This window comes from Rattus norvegicus, chromosome 10 (assembly GCF_036323735.1).
Source record: "Rattus norvegicus strain BN/NHsdMcwi chromosome 10, GRCr8, whole genome shotgun sequence".
NCBI classification, from domain to species: domain Eukaryota; kingdom Metazoa; phylum Chordata; class Mammalia; order Rodentia; family Muridae; genus Rattus; species Rattus norvegicus.
In genome coordinates, this window is record NC_086028.1 from 43946638 (window position 1) to 43974056 (window position 27419).

The 27419-nt window shown below is 41.1% G+C and overlaps 2 protein-coding genes across 2 annotated transcripts; both read left to right on the forward strand.

Moving 5' to 3' along the window:
- Positions 1-15726: 15726 nt before the first annotated feature.
- Positions 15727-16653, forward strand: Or2t45b (olfactory receptor family 2 subfamily T member 45B). Its single transcript, NM_001000772.1, has one exon. It carries the CDS (start codon positions 15727-15729, stop codon positions 16651-16653), a length of 927 nt encoding a protein of 308 aa, NP_001000772.1.
- Positions 16654-24273: 7620 nt separating this feature from the next.
- Positions 24274-25266, forward strand: Olr1454 (olfactory receptor 1454). Its single transcript, NM_001000020.1, has one exon. It carries the CDS (start codon positions 24274-24276, stop codon positions 25264-25266), a length of 993 nt encoding a protein of 330 aa, NP_001000020.1.
- The last annotated feature ends 2153 nt before the right edge of the window (positions 25267-27419 follow it).

The following is a 27419-nucleotide window of genomic DNA, read 5'->3' on the forward strand; positions in this document are numbered from 1 at the left end:
TTTCTCCACATCCTCGCCAGCATCTGCTGTCACCTGAGTTTTTGATCTTAGCCATTCTCACTGGTGTGAGGTGAAATCTCAGGGTTGTTTTGATTTGCATTTCCCTTATGACTAAAGATGTTGAACATTTCTTTAGGTGTTTCTCAGCCATTCGGCATTCCTCAGCTGTGAATTCTTTGTTTAGCTCTGAAACCCAATTTTTAATAGGGTTATTTGTTTCCCTGCGGTCTAACTTCTTGAGTTCTTTGTATATTTTGGATATAAGGCCTCTATCTGTTGTAGGATTGGTAAAGATCTTTTCCCAATCTGTTGGTTGCCGATTTGTCCTAACCACAGTGTCCTTTGCCTTACAGAAGCTTTGCAGTTTTATGAGATCCCATTTGTCGATTCTTGATCTTAGAGCATAAGCCATTGGTGTTTTGTTCAGGAAATTTTTTCCAGTGCCCATGTGTTCCAGATGCTTCCCTAGTTTTTCTTCTATTACTTTGAGTGTGTCTGGTTTGATGTGGAGGTCCTTGATCCACTTGGACTTAAGCTTTGTACAGGGTGATAAGGATGGATCGATCTGCATTCTTCTACATGTTGCCCTCCAGTTGAACCAGCACCATTTGCTGAAAATGCTATCTTTTTTCCATTGGATGGTTTTGGCTCCTTTGTCAAAAATCAAGTGACCATAGGTGTGTGGGTTCATTTCTGGGTCTTCAATTCTATTCCATTGGTCTATCTGTCTGTCTCTGTACCAATACCATGCAGTTTTTATCACTATTGCTCTGTAATATTGCTTGAGTTCAGGGATAGTGATTCCCCCTGAAGTCCTTTTATTGTTGAGGATAGTTTTAGCTATCCTGGGTTTTTTGTTATTCCAGATGAATTTGCAAATTGTTCTGTCTAACTCTTTGACGAATTGGATTGGTATTTTGATGGGGATTGCATTGAATCTGTAGATTGCTTTTGGTAAAATGGCCATTTTTCCTATATTAATCCTGCCAATCCATGAGCATGGGAGATCTTTCCATCTTCTGAGGTCTTCTTCAATTTCTTTCCTCAGTGTCTTGAAGTTCTTATTGTACAGATCTTTTACTTGCTTGGTTAAAGTCACACTGAGGTACTTTATATTATATGGGTCTATTATGAAGGGTGTCGTTTCCCTAATTTCTTTCTCGGCTTGTTTCTCTTTTGTGTAGAGGAAGGCTACTGATTTATTTGAGTTAATTTTATACCCAGCCACTTTGCTGAAGTTGTTTATCAGCTTTAGTAGTTCTCTGGTGGAACTTTTGGGATCACTTAAATATACTATCATATCATCTGCAAATAGTGATATTTTGACTTCTTCTTTTCCGATCTGTATCCCCTTGATCTCCTTTTGTTGTCTGATTGCTCTGGCTAGAACTTCAAGAACTATATTGAATAAGTAGGGAGAGAGTGGGCAGCCTTGTCTAGTCCCTGATTTTAGTGGGATTGCTTCAAGTTTCTCTCCATTTAGTTTAATGTTAGCAACTGGTTTGCTGTATATGGCTTTTACTATGTTTAGGTATGGGCCTTGAATTCCTATTCTTTCCAGGACTTTTATCATGAAGGGGTGTTGAATTTTGTCAAATGCTTTCTCAGCATCTAATGAAATGATCATGTGGTTCTGTTCTTTCAGTTTCTTTATATGATGGATCACGTTGATGGTTTTCCGTATATTAAACCATCCCTGCATGCCTGGGATGAAGCCTACTTGATCATGGTGGATGATTGTTTTGATGTGCTCTTGAATTCGGTTTGCCAGAATTTTATTGAGTATTTTTGCATCGATATTCATAAGGGAAATTGGTCTGAAGTTCTCTTTCTTTGTTGGGTCTTTGTGTGGTTTAGGTATAAGAGTAATTGTGGCTTCATAGAAGGAATTCGGTAGGGCTCCATCTGTTTCAATTTTGTGGAATAGTTTGGATAATATTGGTATGAGGTCTTCTATGAAGGTTTGATAGAGTTCTGCACTAAACCCATCTGGACCTGGGCTCTTTTTGGTTGGGAGACCTTTAATGACTGCTTCTATTTCCTTAGGAGTTATGGGGTTGTTTAACTGGTTTATCTGTTCCTGATTTAACTTCGATACCTGGTATCTGTCTAGGAAATTGTCCATTTCCTGTAGATTTTCAAGTTTTGTTGAATATAGGTTTTTATATTAAGATCTGATGATTTTTTGAATTTCCTCTGAATCTGTAGTTATGTCTCCCTTTTCATTTCTGATCTTGTTAATTTGGACGCACTCTCTGTGTCCTCTCGTTAGTCTGGCTAAGGGTTTATCTATCTTGTTGATTTTCTCAAAGAACCAACTTTTGGTTCTGTTGATTCTTTCTATGGTCCTTATTGTTTCTACTTGGTTGATTTCAGCTCTGAGTTTGATTATTTCCTGCCTTCTACTCCTCCTGGGTATATTTGCTTCTTTTTGTTCTAGAGCTTTTAGGTGTGCTGTCAAGCTGCTGACATATGCTCTTTCCTGTTTCTTTCTGCAGGCACTCAGCGCTATGAGTTTTCCTCTTAGCACAGCTTTCATTGTGTCCCATAAGTTTGGGTATGTTGTACCTTCATTTTCATTAAATTCTAAAAAGTTTTTAATTTCTTTCTTTATTTCTTCCTTGACCAGGTTATCATTGAGTACAGCATTGTTCAATTTCCACATATATGTGGGCATTCTTCCCTTATTGTTATTGAAGACCAGTTTTAGGCCGTGGTGGTCCGATAGCACGCATGGGATTATTTCTATCTTTCTGTACCTGTTGAGGCCCGTTTTTTGACCAATTATATGGTCAATTTTGGAGAAAGTACCATGAGGAGCTGAGAAGAAGGTATATCCTTTTTCTTTAGGATAGAATGTTCTATAAATATCCGTTAAGTCCATTTGGCTCATGACTTCTCTTAGTCTGTCGACATCACTGTTTAATTTCTGTTTCCATGATCTGTCCATTGACGAGAGTGGGGTGTTGAAATCTCCCACTATTATTGTGTGAGGTGCAATGTGTGTTTTGAGCTTTAGTAAGGTTTCTTTTACGTATGTAGGTGCCCTTGTATTTGGGGCATAGATATTTAGGATTGAGAGTTCATCTTGGTGGATTTTTCCTTTGTTTTTTTTTAGACAGACCCAACTAAACATGTTTATTTATACAAATTTTCATGGTCACGGTGTCTCTTTACAACAATAAAACAGTAAAACATGAAGAAAATCACACTTGTAAGGAAAAATAATACAGATTCTTCGTTTTCCAAGAATGAGTATCTAAGACCCTGTCACTACACAATTAACAACCTAATTTATTTTGACCCTTCTTGTCCTGTCCTGTAGATGCCTTTACTTCTGATTTGCAGCTAATAAGCTAAAATACTCATTGTATTCTAACAACCTCTAGGTTCTCAATTAAAGATGTTTCTAATTATAGAAAGAGAACATCTTACTCTCAGACTCTCCGTCACATAGTCATAGTAGCATTCCTTTCTATCATCTTAATTTTCATTTTCATTTAACTATATTAAATCTAGTGGATCAAACTTTAATCCTCAAAGATTTTGTAAAAAACATTAAAACTAATGGAAATGGATTTTTCCTTTGATGAATATAAAGTGTCCTTCCTTATCTTTTTTGATGACTTTTAGTTGGAAATTGATTTTATTTGATATTAGAATGGCTACTCCAGATTGCTTCTTCTGACCATTTACTTGGAAAGTTGTTTTCCAGACTTTCACTCTGAGGTAGTGTCTGTCTTTGTCTTTGAGGTGTGTTTCCTGTAGGCAGCAGAATGCAGGGTCCTCGTTGTGTATCCAGTTTGTTAATGTATGTCTTTTTACTGGGGAGTTGAGGCCATTGATATTGAGAGATATTAAGGAATAGTGATTATTGCTTCCCGTTATATTCATATTTGGATGTGAGGTTATGTTTGTGTGCTTTCATTCTCTTTGTTTTGTTGCCAAGACGATTAGTTTCTTGCTTCTTCTAGGGTATAGCTTGCCTCCTTATGTTGGGCTTTACCATTTATTATTATTTGTAGTGCTGGATTTGTTGAAAGATATTGTGTAAATTTGTTTTTGTCATGGAATATCTTGGTTTCTCCATCTATGTTAATTGAGAGTTTTGCTGGATACAGTAACCTGGGCTGGCATTTGTGTTCTCTTAGAGTCTGTATGACATCAGTCCAGGATCTTCTGGCCTTCATAGTTTCTGGCGAGAAGTCTGGTGTGATTCTGATAGGTCTCCCTTTATATGTTACTTGACCTTTTTCCCTTACTGCTTTTAATATTCTTTCTTTATTTTGTGCGTTTGGTGTTTTGACAATTATGTGATGGGAGGTGTTTCTTTTCTGGTCCAATCTATTTGGAGTTCTGTAGGCTTCTTGTATGTCTATGGGTATCTCTTTTTTTAGGTTAGGGAAGTTTTCTTCTATGATTTTGTTGAAGATATTTACTGGTCCTTTGAGCTGGGAGTCTTCACTCTCTTCTATACCTATTATCCTTAGGTTTGATCTTCTCATTGAGTCCTGGATTTCCTGTATGTTTTGGACCAGTAGCTTTTTTCTGCTTTACATTATCTTTGACAGTTGAGTCAATGATTTCTATGGAATCTTCTGCTCCTGAGATTCTCTCTTCCATCTCTTGTATTCTGTTGGTGAAGCTTGTATCTACAGCTCCTTGTCTCTTCTTTTGGTTTTCTATATCCAGGGTTGTTTCCATGTATTCTTTCTTGATTGCTTCTATTTCCATTTTTAATTCTTTCAACTGTTTGATTGTGTTTTCCTGGAATTCTTTCAGGGATTTTTGTGTCTCCTCTCTATGGGCTTCTACTTGTTTATTTATGTTTTCCTGGAATTCTTTCAGGGATTTTTGTGTCTCCTCTCTATGGGCTTCTACTTGTTTATTTATGTTTTCCTGGAATTCTTTCAGGCATTTTTGCGATTCCTCTCTGTAGGCTTCTACTTGTTCTCTAAGGGAGTTCTTCACGTCTTTCTTGAAGTCCTCCAGTATCATGATCAAAATTGATTTTGAAACTAGATCTTGCTTTTCTGGTGTGTTTGGATATTCCATGTTTGTTTTGATGGGAGAATTGGGCTCCGATGGTGCCATGTAGTCTTGGTTTCTGTTGCATGGGTTCCTGCGCTTGCCTCTCGCCATCAGATTATCTCTAGTGTTACTTTGTTCTGCTATTTCTGACAGTGGCTAGACTGTCCTATAAGCCTGTGTGTCAGGAGTGCTGTAGACCTGTTTTCCTCTCTTTCAGTCAGTTATGGGGACAGAGTGTTCTGCTTTCGGGCGTGTAGTTTTTCCTCTCTACAGGTCTTCAGCTGTTCCTGTGGGCCTGTGTCTTGAGTTCACCAGGCAGCTTTCTTGCAGCAGAAAATTTGGTCTTACCTGTGGTCCCGAGGCTCAAGTTCGCTCGTGGGGTGCTGCCCACGGGCTCTTTGCAGCGGCAGCAACCAGGAAGATATGCGCCTCCTCTTCCGGGAGCTTCAGTGCACCAGGGTTCCAGATGGTCTTTGGCTTTTTCCTCTGGCGTCCGAGATGTGTGTGCAGAGAGCACTCTCTTCTGATTTCCCAGTCTTCTCTGCCTCTCTGAAGGTTTAGCTCTCCCTCCCACGGGATTTGGGTGCAGAGAACTGTTTATCCGGTCTGTTTCCTTCAGGTTCCGGTGGTGTCTCAGGCAGGGGTCCTGCCCCTCCTGGGCCCTCCCCCACGGGAGCCCAGAGGCCTTATACAGTTTCCTCTTGGGCCAGGGATGTGGACAGGGGTGAGCAGTGTTGGTGGTCTCTTCCGCTCTGAAGCCTCAGGAGTGCCCACCTGACCAGGCGGTTGGGTCTCTCTCTCTCTCTCTCTCACGGGGTCTGAAAGCAGAGAACTCCTGTTCTTCTTTTTTTTTCAGTTTTTTTAATTTATTTAATACTTAATAATAATTCTTTGGTTTCCGGGCAAACATCCCCCTCCCCCCTCCCCTTCTTAATGGGTGTTCCCCTCCCAACCCTCCCCCCATTGCTGCCCTCCCCCCAACAGTCTAGTTCACTGGGGGTTCAGTCTTAGCAGGACCCAGGACTTCCCCTTCCACTGGTGCTCTTACTAGGATATTCATTGCTACCTATGAGGTCAGAGTCCAGGGTCAGTCCGTGTATAGTCTTTAGGTAGTGGCTTAGTCCCTGGAAGCTCTGGTTGCTTGGCATTGTTGTACATATGGGGTCTCGAGCCCCTTCAAGCTCTTCCAGTTCTTTCTCTGATTCCTTCAACGGGGGACCTATTCTCAGTTCAGTGGTTTGCTGCTGGCATTCGCCTCTGTATTTGCTGTATTCTGGCTGTGTCTCTCAGGAGCGATCTACATCCGGCTCCTGTCGGTCTGCACTTCTTTGCTTCATCCATCTTGTCTAATTGGGTGGCTATATATGTATGGGCCACATGTGGGGCAGGCTCTGAATGGGAGTTCCTTCAGTATCTGTTTTAATCTTTACCTCTCTCTTCCCTGCCAAGGGTATTCTTGTTCCCCTTTTAGAGAAGGAGCGAAGCATTCACATTTTGATCATCCGTCTTGAGTTTCATTTGTTCTAGGCATCTGGGGTAATTCAAGCATTTGGGCTATTAGCCACTTATCAGTGAGTGCATACCATGTATGTCTTTCTGTGATTGGGTTAGCTCACTCAGGATGATATTTTCCAGTTCCAACCATTTGCCTACGAATTTCATAAAGCCGTTGTTTTTGATAGCTGAGTAATATTCCATTGTGTAGATGTACCACATTTTCTGTATCCATTCCTCTGTTGAAGGGCATCTGGGTTCTTTACAGCTTCTGGCTACTATAAATAAGGCTGCGATGAACATAGTGGAGCACGTGTCTTTTTTATATGTTGGGGCATCTTTTGGGTATATGCCCAAGAGAGGTATAGCTGGATCCTCAGGCAGTTCAATGTCCAATTTTCTGAGGAACCTCCAGACTGATTTCCAGAATGGTTGTACCAGTCTGCAATCCCACCAACAATGGAGGAGTATTCCTCTTTCTCCGCATCCTCACCAGCATCTGCTGTCACCTGAGTTTTTGATCTTAGCCATTCTCACTGGTGTGAGGTGAAATCTCAGGGTTGTTTTGATTTGCATTTCCCTTATGACTAAAGATGTTGAACATTTCTTTAGGTGTTTCTCAGCCATTCGGCATTCCTCAGCTGTGAATTCTTTGTTTAGCTCTGAACCCCATTTTTAATAGGGTTATTTGTCTCCCTGCAGTCTAACTTCTTGAGTTCTTTGTATATTTTGGATATAAGGCCTCTATCTGTTGTAGGATTGGTAAAGATCTTTTCCCAATCTGTTGGTTGCCGATTTGTCCTAACCACAGTGTCCTTTGCCTTACAGAAGCTTTGCAGTTTTATGAGATCCCATTTGTCGATTCTTGATCTTAGAGCATAAGCCATTGGTGTTTTGTTCAGGAAATTTTTTCCAGTGCCCATGTGTTCCAGATGCTTCCCTAGTTTTTCTTCTATTACTTTGAGTGTGTCTGGTTTGATGTGGAGGTCCTTGATCCACTTGGACTTAAGCTTTGTACAGGGTGATAAGCATGGATCAATCTGCATTCTTCTACATGTTGACCTCCAGTTGAACCAGCACCATTTGCTGAAAATGCTATCTTTTTTCCATTGGATGGTTTTGGCTCCTTTGTCAAAAATCAAGTGACCATAGGTGTGTGGGTTCATTTCTGGGTCTTCAATTCTATTCCATTGGTCTATCTGTCTGTCTCTGTACCAATACCATGCAGTTTTTATCACTATTGCTCTGTAATACTGCTTGAGTTCAGGGATAGTGATTCCCCCTGAAGTCCTTTTATTGTTGAGGATAGTTTTAGCTATCCTGGGTTTTTTGTTATTCCAGATGAATTTGCAAATTGTTCTGTCTAACTCTTTGACGAATTGGATTGGTATTTTGATGGGGATTGCATTGAATCTGTAGATTGCTTTTGGTAAAATGGCCATTTTTCCTATATTAATCCTGCCAATCCATGAGCATGGGAGATCTTTCCATCTTCTGAGGTCTTCTTCAATTTCTTTCCTCAGTGTCTTGAAGTTCTTATTGTACAGATCTTTTACTTGCTTGGTGAAAGTCACACCGAGGTACTTTATATTATTTGGGTCTATTATGAAGGGTGTCGTTTCCCTAATTTCTTTCTCGGCTTGTTTCTCTTTTGTGTAGAGGAAGGCTACTGATTTATTTGAGTTAATTTTATACCCAGCCACTTTGCTGAAGTTGTTTATCAGCTTTAGTAGTTCTCTGGTGGAACTTTTGGGATCACTTAAATAAACTATCATATCATCTGCAATTAGTGATATTTTGACTTCTTCTTTTCCGATCTGTATCCCCTTGACCTCCTTTTGTTGTCTGATTGCTCTGGCTAGAACTTCAAGAACTATATTAAATAAGTAGGGAGAGAGTGGGCAGCCTTGTCTAGTCCCTGATTTTAGTGGGATTGCTTCAAGTTTCTCTCCATTTAGTTTAATGTTAGCAACTGGTTTGCTGTATATGGCTTTTACTATGTTTAGGTATGGGCCTTGAATTCCTATTCTTTCCAGGACTTTTATCATGAAAGGGTTTTGAATTTTGTCAAATGCTTTCTCAGCATCTAATGAAATGATCATGTGGTTTTGTTCTTTCAGTTTGTTTATATAATGGATCACGTTGATGGTTTTCCCTATATTAAACCATCCCTGCATGCCTGGGATGAAGCCTACTTGATCATGGTGGATGACTGTTTTGATGTGCTCTTGGATTCGGTTTGCCAGAATTTTATTGAGTATTTTTGCGTCGATATTCATAAGGGAAATTTGTCTGAAGTTCTCTTTCTTTGTTGGGTCTTTATGTGGTTTAGGTATAAGAGTAATTGTGGCTTCATAGAAGGAATTCGGGAGTGATCCATCTGTTTCAATTTTGTGGAATAGTTTGGATAATATTGGTATGAGGTCTTCTATGAAGGTTTGATAGAATTCTGCACTAATCCCATCTGGACCTGGGCTCTTTTTGGTTGGGAGACCTTTAATGACTGCTTCTATTTCCTTAGGAGTTATGGGGTTGTTTAACTGGTTTATCTGTTCCTGATTTAACTTCGGTATCTGATATTTGTCTAGGAAATTGTCCATTTCCTGTAGATTTTCAAGTTTTGTTGAATATAGGCTTTTATAGTAAGATCTGATGATTTTTTGAATTTCCTCTGAATCTGTAGTTATGTCTCCCTTTTCATTTCTGATTTTGTTAATTTGGACACACTCTCTGGGTCTTCTCGTTAGTCTGGCTAAGGGTTTATCTATCTTGTTGATTTTCTCAAAGAACCAACTTTTGGTTCTGTTGACTCTTTCTATGGTCCTTTTTGTTTCTACTTGGTTGATTTCAGCTCTAAGTTTGATTATTTCCTGCCTTCTACTCCTCCTGGGTATATTTGCTTCTTTTTGTTCTAGAGCTTTTAGGTGTGCTGTCAAGCTGCTGACATATGCTCTTTCCTGTTTCTTTCTGCAGGCACACAGCGCTATGAGTTTTCCTCTTAGCACAGCTTTCATTGTGTCCCATAAGTTTGGGTATGTTGTACCTTCATTTTCATTAAATTCTAAAAGGTTTTTAATTTCTTTCTTTATTTCTTCCTTGACTAGGTTATCATTGAGTAGAGCATTGTTCAATTTCCACATATATGTGGGCATTCTTCCCTTATTGTTATTGAAGACTAGTTTTAGGCCGTGGTGGTCCGATAGCACGCATGTGATTATTTCTATCTTTCTGTACCTGTTGAGGCCCGTTTTTTGACCAATTATATGGTCAATTTTGGAGAAAGTACCATGAGGAGCTGAGAAGAAGGTATATCCTTTTGCTTTAGGATAGAATGTTCTTCTTTATGGAGTACAATATAATACATGTATGTACTGTATGATGATCATTTCATCGTAATTAACTTATTGGTTACCATCACATTTTTAAAATAAATGTGTGAGTGCTCTGTCTGTATGTACACCTGCATGCCTTAAGAGATCATTAGTTTCCTTTCTAGATGTTGTGAGCCACCATCTGGACTTGAACTCAGGACCTCTGGAAGAACAGGTAACTTAACTGCTGAGACATCTCTCCAGCCCATTATGGACATTCATCATTTCTTTGTGGGAAAAAAGACATTTGGAATCCTCTGCTCCAGGTTTCTTTGAACTAAATAGTGTGTTTTTATTCACACTGGTCACCTTACTGTATAACAGAATCTTCCCATGCCTATAGGTACCAATCTATTGAAATGTAAAAGTGGAAAAGCTCTAGATGCTGGCTCAGGAATTCCTGTATACTTGAGTAGAACACAACACAAGCAGATTTCTTATTTCAACTGACAGTTGACACCCAGAGGTGCGTGTGTTTGTTCAGTTATAACTTAAGTGGAATAGCATAGATTTAATTTAGTTTTCTTAAGGAGTTAAAGCACTAGAAAAATACCTCCCCTTAACTATACCCACATCAGAAGGCAGGGGGTTTGCATGTAAATGCAGAAGGCAAGGTGGGAGCAGATACTTCTGGATAAACCTGGTGTCAATCACTCACTGTTCAGTAAACTCAGTCAATGAACTGGACAGATATTTTAGCCCTTTTTGTAAATGATTACCCTGAGTCTCAAGGCATTCAAATGGCTGTGCCAAATCAGCTACAAACATCAATGCATTCATTTGCTGTAACAAATCAGAGAGCTACCAAATGGATAGCTACAAACTTTAATGCTTCAGTTGAGCCATGCCTGTTTTCAAAGAGTAGCCATACAGGCAAAATAATTCTCACATTGCATGCCTTCTCCACGTGATAACCACATCTTTCTCAACACACGGATTGTCACAAATACAGAGGTTAGAATGACTGACATGTTTCCAGGAGTGAGATTGTGAATTCGCTGTCACATGTAACTACATTGAAAACTGGATCTCTTTCAAATGGTCGTATACTGATGTTACCAATATGGGTCAGTTACTTCAGGGATCAAATGTCCTGGGATTTAATTTGAAAGTTAACTTTAGGGAGCTATAAATGGAAGACATATCTTCAGCTGAATGTCACTAAGGGTGTCCTCACTGAAGATTGCACAGCCTGACAGTGGGATGAGCCTGACTGGAGCTTTTCGTGTCTCACAGCTAGTAGGACTGGTGCTGAGGTCTCCGTGGTGATTCGTGGGGTCAGAGCTACAGACACAGACCACTCTGCATAGCAGCTGCTCCTGACGCAGGTGAGCGCTTAGCTCCAAGACTGAGTGCTTAGAATGGCAGGTGGTGGTCTCTCAAGGTTTTAGTACAGGATATTCCATTTCCACAATTTAGGAACTATGCCATAATTCGTAGCACTTTTGAAAGAGAGAAACCCCTGTAGCTATGCCTCACCCCATAACCTCATACGTATTCTCTCTAAACTCTCTACCGTCACCATTGGTAAAATCCACAAAGCCTGACAGAGCCACAAAGTCTCTACCAATTAACGGGATATGAAAGGTCAGTGGTTTATTACATTGTAGCAGCTCAGTGGGTCCACCCAGCTGTTCTCTTTACACATTTTAGAGAAACTTTTAAACCTTTTGTGAATGTAATATGTTTTCACCTTTCCTTTTATTTCTTAGATGAAATCCAGGACAAGTATCAATACTCCCAGGTATGGAGTCAAGGTATGAGAGTCTGTTTTCCACTCCCAGTTGGCCACAGGTTATAGTGGTTTTGTCTCATTTCCCTCTGCCCTGAGGTTGACTTCAATACAGTCTGATTCATGGTGTGAAACACAGAGGAAACCTCAGGAACTTAGTGAATATGCATGGTAAATGTCTAAATTGTTCTTTTGTTGTTCACTGAGACACTATATATATTCAGTACTTAATCAAAAAATTATAATATATTATATATGCAGTTTGAAATATACAAACGGTACGAAAGAAGTTTTCAGGAGAATTGAGAGTGAGGCACATTTTAACCCAACATAGACGTGTGTATTCTATTTTCTCATTGAAATATTTCATGCACTTCCCTCCAGGACTAGCAATGTCATTCAATCTCATTTATTATTCTTGTGCATAGACACGCACACACAGTGGAGGTCAGAGGACAATGATGTGGAGTCTGTTGTCTCATTTCATGTTTACACAAGTTCTGGGTATCAAATTCAAGGCTTCAGACTTTTGGAGCCATCTTGCTCAACCCAGCAATGGTTTTTTTAAATAACGTCCTAGAGAACAATAGGTGGTCAAACGCTCAATTTAAACTACCCATTTTTTCTTAAAGCAAGCCTGTAAGATGAGTCCCTATTTTAAAATACTGACTGGGGACTTTTTTTGCCTAAGACAGTGGTTCTCAACCTTCCTAATGCTGTGACCCTTTAATATAGTACTTTGTTTTGTAGTGACCCCCCAATCATAAGATTATTTCAATGCTACTTTATAGCTGTAATATTCCTACTACTGTGAATTATACTGCATACATCTGATATACAGGATATCTGATATGTGACCCCTAGAGGTGTGCAAACCAAAGGTTGAGAGCCGCTGATCTAAGAGTGGGTTTGACTCCAAAGGTCATATGAATGCACTCCAGATGTGTAGTCTGCAGGTGCATGAACAAGATAGTTGATCCTCACTCACTCCTGATTGGATGGCAGAGTCCTTAGAGTATACTGACTGGGTTTTCATATCATTTAAGCAACAAAGGTATACGGGTTTTCCTCGGTCAACGCAGCACTACTGTAATAATCTTATATTTCATTTATTTATGAGTTAGAAACAACGCTGACCTAATGACATGCATTTGCCATCCCAGCACCCAGGAAGCCAAAGAGAACTTCAAGGTCCAGGACATCCTGGGCTACATACCAATCCTTGTCACAATACATATATATATGTGTGTGTGTGTGTGTGTGTGTGTGTGTGTGTGTGTGTGTGTGTGTGTAAAGTCAATTATTCCTTGCTTCCATTTTACAAAACCATATTATTGGTAGCAAAATAGCCTGATATTGCTTTACTCAGATGATATCACCTATCTGAATTCAATGTATCAATGATGTGAAAGTTGATCATTTCATCTCTAGCCCAGGCATTCAGGAGACTGTTGTTTATTATATTTTTCGTTTTTGATTAAGACAATAAATAGGAAAGGAAATTTATTCTGTTTTCAGCATATAGGGCAGTTGGGATACAGAAATGGCAATTCTTCTGACCTATGACTTTAGCTTGAATTTTATCCTTTGAAATCACATTATTATATTCCCCCAAGGAAACATCTCTGTCAGGAAGTGGCATATTATAAGATTTTGTTACCTGATTGCTTCTAAACTTAAAATAACTTCCTATTTGAAGCAGGAGTAACCATCCTGCGTGATGTAAAAACATCGTGTTGACTTTTAGATGGCCATACCTTAGCGAAGGTGTCGGGGAAACTTTCATAAATACTAATTATCCATTCTCAAAGATCAGCATGACTGTGTTAGCTACTGTCATGTAAGATTGCACTAGAGTCAGAAGGAATCCATGAAAGGAAATGACATCAGAAGCCCAGAGACACTGAAACCATTTTTATTTTATTAGAACAAAGGGAAGTCAATTGCAAGCTAGTTCTGAACTAGATACATTTCTTATTTAAAATATTTGAGTATGAAACAGCTACTCTCAGATCACTGTAATGGTTTTCTGTGGTTGTGGGAACCAAACTCAAGGTTTTACACATGGAAGGCAGGTACTCCACTAGAGAGCTGCACTGCTGGCCCTGGAAAAATACTTTTATTTAAACTGATATTGTAATAGTTCTCTCTCTCTCTCTCTCTCTCTCTCTCTCTCTCTCGTGTGTGTGTGTGTGTGTGTATGTCTCTGTGTATATATGAGTGTGTCTATGTGTGTGTACATGTATCCATGTGTGTGTATGTGTCTCTATGCATGTTTCTATTTGACTGTGCCTATGAATATATATATATATGTATATGTATCTGTGTCTCTATGTGTGTGTGCATATGTATGTGTGTGTATGGATGTGTCCATGTCTATGTGTGCGGGTCTGTGTCTCTGAGTGTGTGTGTATGTGTGTGTGTGTGAGTGTGTGTCTAGAAGGAGGTTTCATGTGGGCAGCAATGTATTTGCAATGATAGGAAATAGTAATATCAATTTTACAGTGATCATAGATTCCATCCATATATTAATAACGACTAGCCTTCGAGTACTGCACCAGCGAAACACAAACCAACATCTGAGAACCAGTACCATGCAAGAATTCTAAGCACATATAAAAGGTTTAAAGCAATGTAATTACATTAACTTGAAAACTGTGAACTAGGTTGAAGATGTACACAAATGGATAACTATGATAAACTACTACACATTGTCACAAAAAAAAACAAGAAACATTTTAAATAGAAAACAGAAGAACAAGGTTTTCTTTCTTTTTCTCATAATAGCATCCCAGTGTATAGCCCTGGCTGTCCTGGAACTCACTCTGTAGACCAGGCTGGCCTCAAACTCACAGAGATCCTCCTGCCTCTGGCTCCTGAGTGCTGTAAGTGTGAAAGTCTGTAACACAATTTATGCTCCCTACAACTGTGTCTTCATGAAATTGTCAGTTTTCTACAGGAATCTTTGATGAAATTTAGTATCACTTTTGAGAGTGCACTAGAGAAAGGTAAGGCAGTAATCAGTGTGAAAAGGAATGGCTTTTCTCATCCAGAAAGAAATTAAGATGCTGTGAGACACTGTACTGTGATGTGGAACTTCTGTGCTCATTGCGTATATAGGACAGCAGCACCTCACATGTGGAGTAGAGAAAGTCAGCCACATGGGTCTCCATTATGACAGGAGTTTTTCCTTGCTTTTATATGGAACAACATTGAACTTACATGCAATAAAGTGCAAAGGTCATGACTCAGGTCATAGCCATATTCACAACTTTGCGAGGACGTTGGGTTCTTTCGACTGAGAAGTACCAAACTGAAGGAATTTGAGATCACACAGTAATGCTTCTTTATGCCACGGTTAAGATAAGCACAGGGGTAAACACATTCTGAGGCACTAGACTGTTTATTCTATAAGTTATATTTAATTGTATTGCAAATTCTACTATGGGGCAACAAAGGTAGACAGTGAGTGGTGATGGCAAATAGACAGTGGAATTGTTTGTGTGTGTGCATGTGTGTGGTATGGATTCACTGGCAGGCCAGAGGTAGGAGGAATTGTTTGTGTGTGTGCCTCTGTTGTATGGATACACTGGTAGGCCAGAGGTAGGTACTGATGTCCTCCTCTATCAGTCTCTGTCTTATTTATTTGAGGCAGTGTCTCTTCCTGAACCAGGCCCTTGTATCTGGGAGTCGGGGGTTGACTGGCAGCAGGGAGCCCTAGTAATTCTTCTGTCTCTGCCTTTCACAGAGATAAGGCAACAAACACATGGGAACTACACCTAACTATTTATGTGGGATCTAAGAAACAAACTCAAAAGTGTGCTCCTACTTGCTGATCCATAACATCTACATTAGGTGGTAAAAAAAATTTAATCATCCTACTAAATTGAAATATCCCATCATTTGGTTTCAAGTCACTTAAAAAAAAATCATTCTCAGACCAGGTGTTGTGGCTCATGTCTTTATTCCCACTGGGAAACAGAGGCAGGTGGATCACTGTGAGTTCAGGATCAGGCTAGTTTACAGGAGTAGTTCCAGAATAGCCGATCTCTAAAAGAAAAGGCAAGCACCTTCTGTCTTTCAGGTTTGTTCAGAGCTATGAAGACTCCCAGTAACAGCACGGAGGTGGACTTCATTCTTCTCGGGCTCTTCAGCCACACCTATGCCCACTTGTTCCTGCTTTCTTCTGTGTTAGTAATCTTCACTACCTCCCTGATGGGCAACACCCTCATGATCCTTCTCATCTGCAGGGAACCCAGGCTGCACACGCCCATGTACTTCCTTCTCAGCCAGCTCTCCTTCATGGACATGATGCTAGTCTCCACCATCGTCCCCAAAATGGCAGCCAACTATTTGATGAACACGAGATCCATCTCCCCTGCGGGCTGTGGCTCCCAGATCTTCCTCTTCCTCACCTTGGCAGGGGGGGAGTGCTTCCTCCTGGCAGCCATGTCCTATGACCGCTACGTAGCCATATGTTATCCCCTGCGCTACCATGTCCTCATGAGCCCCAAGCTGTGTGCTTACCTGACGGTGGGGTCCTGGCTCCTGGGAGCTGCCGATGGGCTGATGCAGGCGGGCACCATCCTGAGTTTCCCCTTCTGCCAATCTCGGACAATCAACCACTTCTTCTGTGAGGCTCCTTCTCTGGTGCGCCTTGCCTGCGCAGACACCAGAGTCTTTGAGTTCTTCATGTACATCTGCTGCATCCTGATGCTCCTGATCCCGCTGTCCCTCGTCCTGGCTTCCTACTCGCTCATCCTGGTGGCAGTGCTCCGCATGCGATCTTCTGCAGCCCGGAAGAAAGCCTTCGCCACCTGCTCTTCACACCTGGCTGTGGTGGGATTGTTCTACGGGGCCATCATCTTCATCTACATGAGACCCAAGTCCCATCAGCCAGGCAAGAGCGACAAAGTGGTGTCTGCCTTCTACACCATCTTCACACCGGTGCTGAACCCTCTCATATACAGTGTGAGAAACAAGGAGGTCAAGGGGGCCTTGAGAAAGTGGCTGAAGACAGTGTGATAAACGAGCAGAGAGAAGTTCCACAAACCACCTCCACTCAAGTTAGGCACGCCTCACTCACAGACCCAGCTTCTCTGGCCCATTGAACACTTTTTCCTCATTGAACATTCTTTTGTGTTGTATTAATTTCTTTGACACTCCTTTGCCATTTTATATTCTAATTTTTACAAAAATCAATTTGCTCTACTCGTGCCCCCTGTGTTTCTTTTAAAATAAGGTCTTAGAAATGGGAACCAGTGACACAGGTCTAGTTAGCCAGATTTTAATCATGTGACTCAGTTTTTGTCACACGATGGAGAATGTCCAGAGGAAGAGGAATAAATGAATAATAATTTTATAAAAAAGGGCTGAATTTATTAAGAATTACCTTGTAAATGAAGTGCATAATCAGTAAGATTTGTTAAACATAAAATGTAATGGCATAAACCTTATGTCAAAATCTGACTCTGTTTTAAAAAAGTGGATGAGCAGAACGAAATTATAGCTTTAAAATAGCTATATTTAACATTTTAAACAACAAATACCACTAATCAAAAAAAATAAGTCTGGCTTAATAACATTTCCAATTTTCCATTCTAGAATTTTTAAAGGTGATAGCTTCAAGAAGTGATTAGGCCTATGACGAGCTCCATTCTCACGACAGGAGGGCATTCATGCCAAGATAAAAGTCTGAGATAGCGCAACATGGTGACAAGCCCCTGTGATCTCAGCACTTGGGAAGCTGACGCAGGAGAACTGTAGGTTTGAAAGCAGCCTGAATAAAGTAAGACCCTGTCTCAAATAATAAAATTAAATAATAATGCTATTGACTCTGTCCATATTTTAAAAAAAACAACAAATAACAAACAAAAGGCACCATCCAAAACAAACTAAACTCAGAAGGAATAACAGATAATTCATGCTGGAGCCAAACATGAGTGACCGTGGCCCTTTCAGGGTTAGGTGACCCCAAATTCCGTGTTCCACCCTGGTACCAGACTCAGGAGGATTTTTTATAATAATAGAATAAAGAAAATACAGAGATTAAGACACTCTTCAAACCCATTTAGGGGAAGCAGCAAGTGGGCAGGCTAGAGTGAGGCCGGCACGGCAGGTACAGGCTCACATGCTATCTCTCAGAATCCTTGGCCCTTTGGCTGTGGGAAGCTAATGTTCTGCATATCACAAAGGGTTTGCCCAGCAGTCACCAGCATGTTGGGCCCCATTCAGATGAAGACTAAAGACTGATAAAGGTAATTTGGTCCTGGGATTTGCAACATTTCAATCATTCTGAAATCACTGTAGCACCAACAAAGGCTGAGTCCATTCCAAGGACTTTCAGTGCCAGCCACCTATTGCCATTCCTTGTCCTTCCATATTCTGCCATTTGATGACAGGAAGCAGGTCCTGACAGGTCTAGGACCCTTGGGTTTGACTTCCCCATCACACAACACTGAACAACACCATTGCTTATTTTGTACACTGGACATGGTCTTTTGCTATGGCATCACAGAATGGAGGGAGACACCAAGTACACATAGATTCATGGACACCACAGAGACTAAGGATAGGAAGGGAAACAAACACCACAGTCCATCACCTTGTTGATGGCTCCAAGTCCATTTTCAGCCACAGAGCTTGCCGTATGACAGACAGAGAATTGTCCTTGAGGGTGGGTTCACAAGGGAGGCTCCACAATTCTTATATATGTTTGCTGTGTGCTGGTTTTTCTACCAAGGAACTTAGAGCATTTAATAAAACAAATTGAAACACTGGGCAGCCACATCCCTAGATCTGAAGAGATCTGTTGGAAGCAGAGTGTGACCTGACCTGGGGCTACTCTGTCTAAAGTCACCATTTTGATATCCCCTTCCTGTCCCCAAAATGGAAAACCATTCTCTCCTGCACCTTTAACATTTGATTACTGAATTCAGGGTTTGCCATGAGTGAAACCGTGCACTTAGTGTGTGAGTATCAAACAGATTCCAGTCTTTCTCTGGTGCTGATGCTCTCGGGAACCCTTCTATTTCAGTGGACTACTGACTTTTGTTATCTGTCTTCTGTGTGCACTAATAAAGCAGCCACCTCCATGTCCTATGGAAAAGGACTGTGAGCAGTATCTGGGTTTCTATGATGGGTGCTGGAGATCACACACCTCTCCGCAGCCCAACTCTGGTACTAGAAGTCCTGCTCCAGAGCTGCCCAGCATGTTGGAGTCTGGCAGTTCTTAGCTGAGTACCTTGAGAAGTACTTTTCTTGTTGGGAAAACCTGCTAAGATCAAAGTCATTCGGTTCACCCCTGGGAGCAAAACACAGCTGGTGTCCACACAGTGACCTTAAAGCAGAAGGGTATGGCCTAGGCCACAACTTTCTCAGGAGATTGGAGGGTTTCGCCTTGGGCATCTCTTCATCTTCACCCTTTACTCAGTTCCGCATAATTCTGCTTTAGGTGGTGATTCTGAGAGGTCTTCCAGTCAACTTCCCAAATGTCTGCCCCATCTCTGTATCCTACAGAAATCCCAGGAGAGCCCACTGAGTGAGGAGTGCACCAGCACAGTACCTATCCATCCCTTGTTCAAGATGGGTGGCCTGGGCCTCTTGGATGTGCTTTTTGAAAGATACAGTCCGTCTTCAGGATGGGTGGGTCTTGCTACTCTCTCTTCCTGGATTTTAAGGATATAAATCCACTGTGTGTAAGTACCTAGAGTCCCAGCAATTGGCAGATAGAGGTAGAAGGATCAGGAGTTCAAGTCCAACCTGTGCTACTAAGCTAGATTGAGGGCAACCTGAGCTACATAACGCTCAGTTAAATATAAATAGGTAAATAAATAATAATGGTAAAACCTGTGCTTTCCTTTAAATAAAATTAAATGTGAATTGCAGTTTACCAAATTATCTTACATTTTTTAATCAGGTCCATTTCCCAAACATGTATTCCATTATTAAAAACATTCACTTTGTTTTGTTTCCAATTATGTTTCCAGTTCTTAAAATTGGGGTTTCTATATGGCAGTAGATAATTACCAAGTGCCAGGATTCCCAGTATCAGAAAAATTCAAAGCAAATGGCCAAACATCGTGAAATACATTAATGATACATCCAACCTGGAAAGTGTCATCAATGTGAATACAGGCTGGAGATGCTGTCCCTGCTGTATCATCATCATCGTCGTCATCATCATCGTCATCGTCATCGTCGTCATCATCATCATCATCAGACACAAACATGCAAATACAAAATCAAAGTAAAACAGTTTCTTGCAGATGCAAGAAAGGAGCGCACATGGATATGACCATTCAACCTCAATTGTATCAAATTGAGCCCGAGAACAAAAACAAAGCCCCCAAATAATAAATAAATAAAACAAAACAAACTCTACAGCTCACTCCCTCCACCAGCCCCATTTTATTTCCATTGCTGTTTTACAATCATGGCAGACACTTTAACCTTCCTGTCTGCTGACATTTATGCAGGAAATACCAGATCACAGGACACCAGAATCCTGTGACTTCATGGTCCATACACCTGAAACTGCAATCCCCTTTCCAGGACATTTATTTACATTTTTTTCCTCTAGAATGACTCTCTGTCATTCCCATGATTCACAGCATTATGGGCTGTGTAGAAAGGTCACAGACTCCTGGGAATTTTAAAAAATTTCTCGTGTATAGTAAACACTTCTGGCACCGGAACTGTCACCCTGGCAGCACTTGGGCATTGATAGGATTGTGTTTGAAGCCCAGGCTGGCAGTGGGCCCATTCTCATGACACTTCAGTCCAGGCACTGATATAAGGCAGGTGGAGGAACAGGATAGAACAGACCTTCTCTCCAGTTGGGGAGATCCAGAGGCATCACTGAGGATATAGATCCAGCCTGCTGGGCAGCAGTTTAGACGTGCATAGGTAGGTCATGACAAACTCTTCATATCTGATTATTTGTTTGTGAAATTTATCTCTAGAAAATACAATTCCAAATCCCAGCCTTAGGAGGAGGAAGCCAGAGGAAAACAAGGAGCCCTGGCTACATAGAATCTAATGCTAACACTCTGTACATTTTACAATGAAAGACTCACCTTTTACACATCTTGGTACCTGAGGAATTAAAATGTGTGCAAGAGGGTGCTAGCACTAGGTGAATTCTTTGTAAAAGAACCATAAATTTTCTCACTATAAAATTTTCTCTGTTACTAATTTTTCTCATGAAGATAGATTTTCATTTCAGTATCCAGAAATTTGGACTATAAAATTTACATATTAACAATTAATTTGAAGGAAATGTGGAAAGGAAATTATATATCCTGACTTGTCAGTGGTTTCTCAAGATGCTTTTGTCAGAAGATAGGCAGGCATCTACCTCTGCCCATGACTCCAAATAGAAAAGAGAGAAGTAGAGCTCTAGGTACAGACGCCACCATGCTCACAGCATTCTAGGAGCTGTGGGAACCCAGGAAGGAGAGATCTGACTCCATGGACACAGAGCAGAGAGTAGTAGGAAGCCCTTGGTTCTTGGGTGAGACATCCATCATTCCCTGCACTAGTCAAGCTGGGGGTCTCAGTGATGAGTTTCGCAACTTACCCAAACAAGCTAATAATTCAGGACCAATTTCAACCATGATTCGTTTCCATTATCAGGTTTTTTAGGAACTTATCCCAATAGTCTTTTTATCATTTTATTTTTGACAATAGACAAATATGTTTGCTAAGACATCAGTTTTACATGTATCTGCATTACTATATAAAATATAAATAAGATAACATTTTTCTGCCATGAAATTATATATTCCTTTTTTCTTCCTTTTTATTAAATTGGGTATTTCTTATTTATATTTCAAATGTTACTCCCTTCCCGGTTCCCAAGACATCATCCCCCTAATCCCTCACCCTCCTCTTCTATATGGGTGTTCCCCTCCCCATCCAACCCCCATTACAATTCCGAACACTGGGAGTCCAGCCTTGCCAGGACCAAGGACTTCCCCTTCCACTGGTGCTCTTACTAGGCTATTCATTGCTACCTATGCAGTTGGAGCCCAGGGTCAGTCCATGTACAGTCTTTGGGTACTGGCTTAGTCCCTGGAAGCTCTGGTTGGTTGACATTGTTGTTCTTATGGGGTCTCAAGCCCCTTTAGCTCTTTCAGTCCTTTCTCTGATTCCTTCAACAGGGATCCCGGTCTCAGTTGTGTGGTTTCCTGCTGGCATTCCCCTCTGTATTTGACTTTTTAATTAGTAGTGACCTGTCTCTTTTGTATAGAGATATAGGTAATAATTTAATAATAACAAATTAGCCATACAACTAGATTCATAATCGCTGTGCACTTTTAATCATTAATTTCATGTTTAAAATGTACACACAGTCACATATTTCTTCTAAAATGCTGAACAAATCAGGTTTTTAAATTTAAGTAGGAACTTCACAATATATATATTTTCTAGGACTGGGTATATAGATCAGTGGTAGAGGGTGTGCCAAGCATGTATGAGTACCTGTATTCAGTTCCCAGCATTGTATAAACAGAACAAAATAGAAAAATATGGTTTTTTTAAAACAGAGAATTGGGGCGGCTGTGGAACCCATTCCCTGAGGACATACACACAACTCTCTTGCATGTTCTAGACAAATATCCATCATTGCTGTTTTGTGTGGTATCTTGTATCTTTATCAAAACGTAAGCTGCAACATCTGTTGTCGAGCATCTCATTAAATCAGTGCACAGCTATCAGCAAGGGGAGGGAAAAGCCGCTGCACTGGACACCAACAGTGAAGTCACTGTCACAGTGATTCCAGAGTCCATCCTAGCTTCCCAGGGTCACATGTGACATGACTGGGTCACATAGGACTGAAGGGAATGGTGGCTGTCAGCAGCTGCGGGGCGGGGGTGGGGGAAATGGGGAGTGAGGCTCAGTGAGGCTGACTCATTTGGAGGCATTAAGAGAGTCAGAAGACAGAATCTAGCGGAGAAGGTGTCTGCTGACACCATAGTGACTATGGACACAAAATAGTGGTGGGGATGCAGAAAGTAATTTAACAAAGTTGCAAGGGGCTCTCCAGTGGCTAGACAACCCAACCTTAAAGTCTCTCTTATCTTCAGTAAAGAGAGGTTGGAACTGTGAGAAAAAAAAAGATGAGTGGGGGAGGGAGAATCTAAGTCTTCAGTGTGTGATGTACTGTGAGCCATGGCCGTGGTCCCAAATCCTTTCTGGACTGAAAGTGTAGGAAAAGCACAGAAATCAGGAAACCCATGGGCTGAGCAGAGAGAAGATACTTTTAAAGTAACTTTCAAAAAGTAAAATCGTTTTCCAAATATTTCACTTTCAAACAAACTAAAACACTCAGGTACTCAGTCCCGGACTGAAAGACTCATGATGACATTGTTTCAACCACAGGAGTGATTTGACCTAAGTAGAGACACAGGGAGTTCTGGGTGGTCACAGACTGCCTCTAGACCTCTGAACTAGACATCGTCCTTAAGAATGAATTCCTATCCACATCTTTGTAGCTGTGGACATTTTGATTCAATAAACTCAAAAACCAGGGCACCAGCAAGTCAAAGACTACAGTGAAAGTAAAGATTTAAACTCTCGGAAGGAGGATTCATTTTTTTCCCCTTGGAAGTTAGGCAAAAACACAGGTCTCTGAGATACCCACTAAATGGTGAGTTTTTGAGAATTGAGAAGAGGAAGGGGTGGTCTGATATGGAAAAAATACTTTGGAACAGATTTTTAAAGTGTTCTTTTAGCATTTCAGCTCCACTCTGATGAAACACCCAAGAGAGGTATTGCCTTTTGAAGTGTCAGCTTCTGTAAACAGAACCTAGGGAGCTGCCACCCAGGGTGAGTTTAGCCTCTGTCCTCAGATTCTGTCTTTTCTGTTTCTAGATCTAAGAGCAAACATCCTTTGGTTTGGCCAGAGCTTTGATATTCAGTGTTAGAGGGAATTATGTGAAATTCTGTTTTCAAGAAACTTTGGCAGGATCAAGAATGTGGTTTGGGTAGAATTTTAGCATGCCATCGACAAAGCAGTGTGTTCAATCCCAGCATTGCATGAACCAGATATGCTATACGTGGTCTCCATGTTATAGATCCCTGCTACCTCAGCTATCAGGAGGAAGAGCCAGTGAGCTCAGAAGTTCCTAGGACATTTTCTACTATATGGGAAACTTGAGGTCCGCCTGCGATACAGGAAACCTTGACTCAATAAACAAAAATTTGGATATATTATAAATGTGTCACCTACATTAGCAAATCCCTGAGTTACATTTTAAAAATATTAATTTATTAAGCACCTAAGATTTGATTATGCCAAATATAATCTAAAAGAGAATATAAATGACAACTTGTTCTCAAACATTTATGTAGATATCAGGCAATGGAAGGTTATGAGTCAGTTGCAACCCATAGATAATTTGATTTGTCATACCAGTTCACTCACTGTTCTGGTGAGATGTTTGTCAGGGAAATCTTGCAAAGGAGGAAAATTGATGTTAGTTTTTGGCCATGAGACATTTTGCAAACATGGGTGAAGAATTTGAAGTGGGTTTCAGCGTTTCTCAGAGGCAACCATCTGGGCATGTGTACTTCACACAGCATCACAGGTGATGAGACTCCTCTGTCCCTTCTTTCTCAGTGTCACTAACTGCTGTAATCATGGACAAGGGTAATGCCACAACAGGCTTCATTCTCTTAGGACTCTTTGACCACACGAGAGCCCACCTGTTCCTCTTTGTGCTGGTTCTGACTGTGGCCTTTAACTCTGTGGTAGGCAATGCCCTCCTGCTTCTCCTGATTCACCAGGACCGCCGGCTTCACACACCCATGTACTTTCTCCTGAGCCAACTCTCCCTCATGGACATGATGCTGGTCTCCACCATAGTGCCCCAAATGGCAGCTGGTTATTTAACGGGCAAGAATTCCATCTCTGCCGCTGGCTGTGGCTTCCAGATCTTCTTCTTCCTCACTCTGGGAGGTGGAGAGTGCTTCCTCTTAGCAGCCATGTCCTATGACCGCTATGTGGCCGTATGCCACCCATTGCGCTATCCGGTTCTCATTAGCTGGCAGTTATGTCTGAGACTAACCTTGGGGTCTTGGCTCCTGGGAGCAGCTGATGGAGCCATGCAGGCTGCCGCCACAATGAGCTTCCAGTTTTGCAGCCGGCATGAAATAGATCACTTCTTCTGTGAGGCCCCTGTGTTATTGCACCTGGCTTGTGGAAACACATCAGCATTTGAGTTTGTCATGTACATTTGCTGTGTGTTGATGCTTCTGATCCCCTTCTCCCTCATCCTGGCGTCCTATGGTCTCATCTTGACCGCCGTCCTCCGAATGCGGTCCACAGAAGCCCGCAAGAAGACCTTCGCCACCTGCTGCTCGCATTTGACAGTGGTTGGCCTCTTTTATGGAGCCGCTGCATTCAGCTACATGAGGCCCGCATCCGCCAGGTCTGCGAACCATGATAAAGTGGTGTCAGCATTCTATACTATCGTCACCCCCATGCTGAACCCCCTCATCTACAGTCTTCGGAACAGCGAGGTCAAGGGCAGCCTGAGGAAGTGCCTGGCCCGTTGTTCTGCCCTAAGGAGTAAGGATACCTTGGTTGGATTGGACCTTGCTGGTGCTACAAAGGAGAAAGGTATACAGTAGCGCCTTCAACACAAAGGTTATGTCGCGGGATGCCGAGTGGATACCTAAAGCCACTAAGAACTTCAAATTCTTCTTAAGTTTCTTTTCTACCTTAACATTTCTATCCTGTGACTGGAACTCAGGGAGCCTGAGGAGCCTCGTCAAAAGAAGTCCTGTGTTTCTTCGTCATTCCTCTCAGTTTCATGGACACGTTTGTTCTTACCGTGGGAATGAGCAAACCCAGCAGAGTAATAGTGGAAAACTTCTGTACCTTAATGTAGTAAGTACTTTACAAGTTGTTTTTAACATAAAAATTTCAGTATCTCGACTTTTGAACTTTGGGGCATTACTGAATGAAATTAAGAACATTAGAACTGAGGTGGCTCCTATGTGACAAGCGGACAGGTAGCACATACTGGGTGGACAAGTGGGCCAGAGGCAGGTACCAGAACAGTAGTGAATCTCAACACGCTGCTCAGAAAGCAGCACTGTAGAGGACAAGTTGACTATTTCTGGACTTTTTTTCAGTTGGCAGTTGTCTGTAGGTGAGCATGGAAGGCGACGCCACAACTAAGGGGTGTGTGTGCACCTGTGCCTGCGTCTCGGTATTTTCTGCTTTACTCTGAGGTTTTGATTAAACTACATGCTGGCAGCTATTTGTGGAGCCACCTTCTCATTTCCAACTGAAATCTCAAAAAACTGAAAAATCACAAATTCTGGGTGAAAAGTTCTCACACCTCACCATACAAGAATGTTTAGACTAACAGCAAGGAATCCATCGACCTTGAGGACTAACTGCCACTTTGTTTCAAGTTGGAGTGACTGAAGCACAGCTTTCAAGCTGGAGGGTACTCACAAAAAGCCTTCTCTTCCAGCCAATTCTACAGACCTCTCCCCTTGTACCTGTTACCAAAGATGCAGAATTCAAAACTGCACAGAGCTCCTTTGAGCCCCTTTCTAGTGAAAGTTTGTCCATGGAGTCAAACACCAGACTAATTCCACTCCTACCGTATCCTGTCCCAATGCTGGACAACAATGGCACTCACATTTTTATGGTGAGTGTGAGTGTGTGTGTGTGTGTCTGTGACTGTGTCTGTGACTGTGTCTGTGACTGTGTCTGTGTAAGAGAGAGAGAGAGAGAGAGAGAGAGAGAGTCTCATTTGTTTCTGCTGCTGTGAAATTATTCCTTTCCTGTGTTTTCTTGGATACAGTCACCCTCTGTGTGTTAGAGTTTTCCTTCTAGTACCCTCTGTAGGGCTGGGTTAGTGAAAAGATATTGTTTGCATATGAATTTGTCATGCATATCTTATTTTCTCCATCAATGGTGAATGTATAGTTTTGCTAGGTATAATAGTCTAAGCTAACATCTGTGGTCTCTTAGGGTATGCAAGACATCTGCCCAGGATGCTCTGACTTTTAGAGTCTCTGTTGAGAAATAAAGGGCAATTCTACTCAGTCTACCTTTAAATGTTGCTTGGCCTTTCACCATTCCAGCTTTTAATTGTCTTTCTTTGTTCTGTACATTTAGCGTTTTGATTAATAGAGAGAGAGAGGATTTTCTTTTGTGGTACAATCTATCTGGTGTTCTGTAAGACTCTTGTATGTTAATAACCATCTCTTTCATTAAATTAGGGAAATTTTCTGTGATTTTGTTGAAGATATTTTCTGGACCTTTGAGCTAGGAATCTTTTCCTTCTTCTATTCAAATTACTCTTACGTTAGGTCCTTTCATGGTGTCTCATATTCCCAAGATGCTTTGTGTTTAGATTTGGCATTTTCTTTGGCAGGTGTATCGATTTCCTCTAACATATCTCTCTCCCATTTTTGTATTCTCTTGGTGATGCTTACATCTCTAACTCGTGTTCTCTTTCCAAGATTTTCCATCTCTAGGATTGCCTCAGTTTGTGTTTTCTTTATCATTTCTACTTTCATTTTCAAGACTTATCAATTATGTTCATTTTCTTTACTTGTTTGATTGTATTTTCTGTATTTCTTTTTATTTCTTTATTTCCTTTAAGAGACTCTACCTATTTGATTGCATTTTCCTGCCTTTCTGGGTTTTATCACTCCCTTTTTAAAGGCCTCTATCATGTTCATAAGATGAGACTTTAGGTCATTTTCTCATGCTTATTGTGTGTTAGGACATCCATGGCTTGGGGTAGAAGGTTATCTGG

Bases quoted from the DNA above. Each gene is read 5' to 3' on its own strand.
- Or2t45b (NM_001000772.1), top strand. From the start codon at position 15,727: ATGAAGACTCCCAGTAACAGCACGGAGGTGGACTTCATTCTTCTCGGG.
- Olr1454 (NM_001000020.1), top strand. From the start codon at position 24,274: ATGGACAAGGGTAATGCCACAACAGGCTTCATTCTCTTAGGACTCTTT.